General features: G+C 41.3%; 1 protein-coding gene across 1 annotated transcript in view; it reads right to left on the reverse strand.

Moving 5' to 3' along the window:
* Positions 1–1,327: 1,327 nt before the first annotated feature.
* Positions 1,328–6,538, reverse strand: part of LOC147707021 (adhesion G protein-coupled receptor F3-like) — a 239,009-nt gene continuing 233,798 nt past the window's right edge. Inside the window, exon 17 of the mRNA XM_086925615.1 lies at positions 1,328–1,393. Coding sequence (XP_086781741.1) covers positions 1,328–1,393 — 66 coding nt within the window. The remainder of the gene's footprint in view (positions 1,394–6,538) is intronic.

Genomic DNA, 6,538 nt, shown 5'->3' on the forward strand with positions numbered 1-6,538 from the left:
CTATTGATTTATTGCAGTGCTTAATTTGAGCCGGTGGTTTCCGGTGGTCAGCACCAGCACTTAATTGTCTAAATCGGCACTTATGAAAGCTGCCACATGGTGGCACAGTTTATACAATTTAGAGATGAACAGAACAGCAATTATTTATTAATTCAGTATGCATTAAAAACAACTAATACCTGTCACACAAGCGATTTTATAGCTTTGTGGGCCTGGAATAGACACTTGTAGTAGTATGCTGGTTAGTAGTTGTGTAGGTACTGCAATTGGCAACACTGGCAATGGGTGATGCAAGCTGCAGAGGCCTCCTGACTAGAGCCCTGGAACTTATTTTTTTACAAATTAAGCCCTAATATATCGCCTCTCAAACAGTGTATGCCATGCACTCAGGTATTGAGGTATTCACATCGATATACCTATCTTTATCCTCAGTTGAACTGATGCTGTTATTTTACCTTTTTTGAATGTGTTATTCATGCTTCCACTATTTTATTCCCAGATGTGTTTTTCAGTTGCTGTTCTGATTCCTGGATGTTTTTCATGTTTTTAAAGTTCCACTCTAAAACAATAAAGGTTATCGTTTGCTATATAAATGTTTCTAACATGTTCAAAATGAAAAAGTTAATAAAACAACCCAGGCATTCAGAACACATGGGTGGCCTTTATATGGTAATATTTCTGCTGAAGAACACAGATTGGATTTGGACCATCTTTTAAACTCAACTGCTTGCATCAGGCCGATTTAGAGTTTTGTGGGCTGGCCACCCAGCCGTCAGGGTGGAAGAGCAAATTATATACACCACACTGACGGACTACTGCCGTCATATGTAGAGATACCCACCAGCCCACAGGCAATTAAAGGCCAAATTATCAAGAGCGTCGATAACATTATCGCCGTTTTAGTGGCCGGAAATTGCCGCTAAAGTGGCAATAAGGGGCTTGATATTATGCCTTTGTGAATTCCCAAAGAAGCCCAGGTTCTGGTGTGAACCTGGGCTTCTATGGGAATCCACAAGGGCATATTATCAAGCCCTTCATCGCCGCTTTAGAGCCAGTTTCATGCCGCTAAAGCGGCGATAATGTTATCGCCGTTGATAATATGGCCCTCAGTGCTTTCAGAGGAACCGCCGCCCAGGGAGACTGTTGTCCTGACTCAGACAGGCCAGCTTCCGGAACATGCCATCAGGGAGCGGTGAAGTGGATCTTTGCCCATTCTGATATTTCGTTCACTTCACAAAAGTTCTTCTGCCTTGGAAAATGTAAGCCATTTTCATTATATTGCTTAGCTACTCCTCAAGTAATACGTTCTGATACCAACCTTTCATTTTTACTTCTTCAGCGAGCTGCTGTAGGACATTTTGGTTTGAGCTTCAGATGTGGACATAGTAGATGTCTGCAAGAAACAAAATCAAAGTAGATAAACAACATTAGCTCATATCTCGAACAATATAAAAATAAAATTAATAATTGGTTTTATATAGCATTGTCACAACCTCTAAGAGACATCTTATCACCCACTTTAATAGTGTTCATTTTACAAATCTTCGAAAAATTAGAGGCAGCCATAAACGATTAGGTCTTATCAGCTACCTATAACATCAGATATGAGTAATGTTCATTCAACTCACTGAGGCATCTTGCCAGCACTAATAACATAACAAGCGTATTTGTAGAGCATGCATTCAGACAGATGGTCTTTTGGCACCTTTGACCAATAGTTCCTGCATCTTAAATCAAAGGTACTTAAGTACTTGTTTGATCGACCCCGGAAGGATGAAAGGATGAGTGGAGCTGGCAGAATTTCACCCTCTTACTAAATCGATCAAAACACATCTCTGCAAAGGATGCATAAGTGCAGTGAGCCACCAATCTAGCTAGGAATGTGGTGCAAAAACATAACATACTTTTTGTTGCGTATGTAATAAGAGACCAGGCAAGTAGATTTTGCTCCAGTTCCTTTTACAGAAAACAGTTTGCACCGACCCAGAAATTGAGAAAACATTGAGTGATATCACTGCATTAACATAGTTCATAAGTAACTTATAAATCATTTTAGATTTTTTAATAAATATTTTAATAACAAACTCACAATCCATTCACTGCCTTTGGAGTACCATTGTACTATAAGAAGCTGACGCAGATTTTGCCACGCACTTAGAACCATATTTCAGATTTGGAAAGTGTAGAAATACTTTTATTTGATTTGTTAAAATCGTAAAAGGGTGGAACATACCACTATGTGGTAAACAACAACATATAGCATAAAACATGCCCCCATGTTCTGGCCAGCATTGCACAAATGTACATGATGAGTAAAACAGGGAGAGCGCTTTTAAATATACACGAAGAATAAAAACAGGAGTAGCGCTTTATGAGGCGATGGCCCTCTCATTAGAAGATTGGGGCTAGCAAATGGCTGTTATAACAAGGGATGCAGCAAATGGCAGGGCTTATATTTGATTAAATATGTCTGTCCCCCCTGTCTCAAGTAAAGTGCTTGCAGTGTCTTGGAGTAAAGGAGGAGAGTAGGCTGTGAAGTGCATCAAGGAGGATCTGGGTCCGGCTGCAAAGTGTCCAGATTTGGAAATTGAAGAACAATGTATTTGTTCAAGACAGAGAAAACCTGTTAAAAATCAATTTGTTTTGGTGCTGCATTTGATTACACAATGAAAGAGTGTTCCATTGGGCTTCTTTTCATTTTTAAGATGGTCAATGCTATTTTGAGCTACCAATACTATTTATGTGTATTGAAAAGTAATGTACAAACTGATTTTTGCTGCTGACTTCTAAAAGATAAAGATAATTGAGGTGAACATGCAACCTTAGCTTACACTGTATGTGCTGAATAGGCCTGGGCGGAGTTTGTGTAGTGGAACTCCGCAAGGGGCAGTGTGAGTTAGATCATGCCGTTTGCGTGGATTTTTAGCGCAGGGTGTAATCCCGCACTGGAAAATCTGCACAAACTGCACCATGCACAGCACAGGAGAGCGCTGCTTCTTTCTACCGCTTGAGTGGATATTCCTACTCGAGCGGCAGCTTCCTCAATGCAGATGGATGGTTTTGTAACACGGGCGGTCTCTACCATCTGCGAGTGCCTGTGTTGAGAAATCTCGCAAGGAGGTGGTCTTGCGTTGTATTTTACTCGCCAACTTACTGTACTCCGTGGAGTGAGGAAAACTCTGCAAATGGAGCAGAGTTCACCACCCAGGTCTAGTGGTAAATAGACAACTGGGACATTTTATGTGTCACCTAAAATATTGGTTGTGCACTGAGCAGGTGGTTCAAATGTACCATCAATATTATAGGTCAAGAGGCCCACTATGTTGCCTTTTCCACTAAGTCTCCTTCACTTAAGAAAACTGTAGGGGTGGCCCAACATTGGTAAAAGTTTATAATGTGCTCCCTGTATGCTATCAGTTACCTGGGAGTCCTTCATATTGTCTGCAGACTCTCTACATTCCAGGGGCCCTCCTTGCCATCCACCTTCGGACCAGGGAAAAGGCACAGACTGCAGGCTGCCCCCAGCAGACCGGGACACATCACAGCAAAATATGAGTCACATGGGATTCCAAATGGGCAATAAGTTTCCTCTGTTCTGGCATCTTTCAGCATGAAACCTCAGTGGCACAGAAGGCAGGTTGCCCTGTGGATAGCTGCCCACAACAAACCAAGATTTCATTAACCCTTGGGGTCTCTCCTGGAGTCTGTCTTCCACATTCCTGGGCAGGTTCTTTCAGGAAGAGCTAGAGTGGAAGACCAATGCATTCCCCGTATTTCCTTCAGCAGGGAGGAAGGTAAGTCTGCTCTTTAGGTAAAGCTGGGTTTTTATCGAATTAATCTCCTCCCAGAGTTAAGTTCAGTAGCAGTGGGCCTAGCATGGGGCTTGAAACGGCACAGGCTTGTAGGCCAATGGCAGGAACCAGAACTGTAGTCCTTAATGGTTATTCAAATGCTTAAATAATTCACGCTTTATGTACTACATCCAATATCAATGGAAGTTTCCCAGAGCCTCTTAGCACAACGACTAAACCGACAGGCATCAATGATCATGCAAGATGCTCAGTCTTGGACTACGAGTAATTTGTGTAGACATTGAGGTAGTCCTACAGAAAGATAAGTAACACAGTTCAGTGGAAGCCCCATGGAGACCAAGATAGCCAGGGGTTTCTGTGAAAGTTTGAAAAGCAGAAGCACTGACCTGCTATGCCTCAGATGATAAGAACAGCTAGATTGTACCACAGTGATCTTGGAAGAGAGACTAATGGCTGTGTCAAAAATCAGATTACGTTATGATATTGGGTATTTCTATAATGCAGCCATCATCATTTACTATGTCGCTTGGCATGTTGAGGAGCCATCAGTTAGTGGTTAGGATTCATTCATTGGAGAGTTTATTCTGGGCCATGTTGGTGTGGAGAATTGCTTGAAGGCGGTTAACTTTCCTCACAGAGCTGTTCCATAAAGGGGTAAAGGGTCTTGTGATCTTGCATCCTACCTGTGGGAATGTTTAATGTGTAGTGGATTATCTCTCCCTGGTGGTTCACAGTGGGAGTAAGGAGACCTTCTACTTAACCTGTGTCAACTATGGCAGTGTTGTCCTGTAAGATCATTGGTTACTGTGCCCTTCCAATTTACCAACATGGTTGTGAGTAGGCATATTTCAAGATCAAAAGTCTGTGGATCTTCTTTCTCTCAGCTGGGGTATATTGTTCATTATCTAAGTTTTAATTGTGCATGCCATTTTGCTCAAAGTTGGATTACATAAATCTTAGTAAATCTTTTACAGCTAGTGCAATAGCTCAGTGATTTAAGCGCTCATATGAGGCCTTTATGGGGCCAGTCGGTCAATGGCTCAGTCCTCTGAGAGGTCAAATGAACCTTTAATTCTTCTGAGACTAGTAATTAGGTATGATTTTCAATTGTGCAATAATGAATTTACATAAATATGTTCTATGTAAAGTGCCTTGGTTAAAGTGTTGTTTAAATATTAGAATATTAGGCCAGATGTATGAAGCCATTTAGGGGTTGTACACTCTCAAGGTTTACGACTGCTGAAAAGCTTTTTTACTTTTAAACAACAGTGGTCCCTTGGAAGGAAGGGAGTGGAGAACAATAAATATAGACTTAATCGTAACTATATTTGTTTTGACATATCCAGCCGGATAGAGGTCTGATATTTACTTATAAACAATTACAGAGGTATTTTACAGTAATACACAAGGTGGGGCACAAGCCTGTACCCTACTTATCACATAGATACATCACATATCCCGCAATCGTGCAGAATCCAGTCGCCGCCTCCGGACACTGTGCCGCAGACTGTCACGTCTACATCTTCTCACTACACCCGCATTGGTGCTGCCCAGGAACGTCGATTTTGGCTCCCGGGCTGCCGCAAATCCCTTGACAATATTAGGTGAGCATTAATTCAGTGCGTGTCGCACTAAGACATCCAGTCTATCACTTTTCACCTTATCGTTCTAAATTCCCTGTAGGGTCCCACATACCACTCGCTAATACTGAGTGGAGTGGCCCTGTTCATCCGGACTTCACACAATCTGTGTAACAGCTCACTACTACCGCCATATTGATTGGCAATTGCGGCTTAATACCTTTAGGCATAGTAATTATGTCCTGATGATGATCCGAATATCTATTAAAGCGGATCGAAACGCTGTTGACACTCTGGAAACACCTTATACAAGTCACATTTTGTGTGTACAAAAAGTGTAAAGGTGTTGTGTTACCTCTTGTTGACATCGTCTAAATTATCAGTGCAACGAACTTTAAGCTTTTGCCTAAAAGCCCCCTGTTACCTGTCTAGCATTTGTTTGTATGTATCTATGTGATAAGTAGGGTACAGGCTTGTGCCCCACCTTGTGTATTACTATAAAATACCTCTGTAATTGTTTATAAGTAAATATCAGACCCCTGTCCGACTGGATATGTCAAAACAAATATAGTTACGATTGAGTCTATATTTATTGTTCTCTACTCCCTTCCTTCCAAGGGACCACTGTTGTTTAAAAGTAATTGCTCCCAAGGTCCCTGGCTGACTCTTTTGGGTTCCCTTGTTGTTTTCAAATATATGAAAATATTTTTAAACATACTTAACCCATTTTTTGAGTTGTTAACAGGTTTCCACATCATAAAACAGGCTTCCAAATTGCGTCTCTTCTAAATTGCGATTCACAGTGCTATGTATCAATGGTTTACAACTGCAATTTTGATCCCAAACCATTGATATGTTACTGACACCTCAAAGGAATTGGTAACCCATTTTCAAAGGATAGGGGTTTGTTTGACACTGGAGAGGGGCTCCGGAGACTGCTAGTTCTTAAAAAAGCTTTTTATAAAACAACTTTTTCTCTTAAGTATTGGCCTGTTTTTTTTTTTTTAAGGAAAACAGGCAGAATGTAATCAAAAATGTACCTTATTTTAATGCAATCACAGACATGGTGGTCTGCCGACCTCAGCAGGACAACATCCCTGCGTGGTATCCAATCTAAGTGGGTAGCAATTTGCAACCTACATCAGG

The sequence above is a fragment of the Lissotriton vulgaris genome, chromosome 6, assembly GCF_964263255.1.
Source record: "Lissotriton vulgaris chromosome 6, aLisVul1.2, whole genome shotgun sequence".
NCBI lineage: Eukaryota > Metazoa > Chordata > Amphibia > Caudata > Salamandridae > Lissotriton > Lissotriton vulgaris.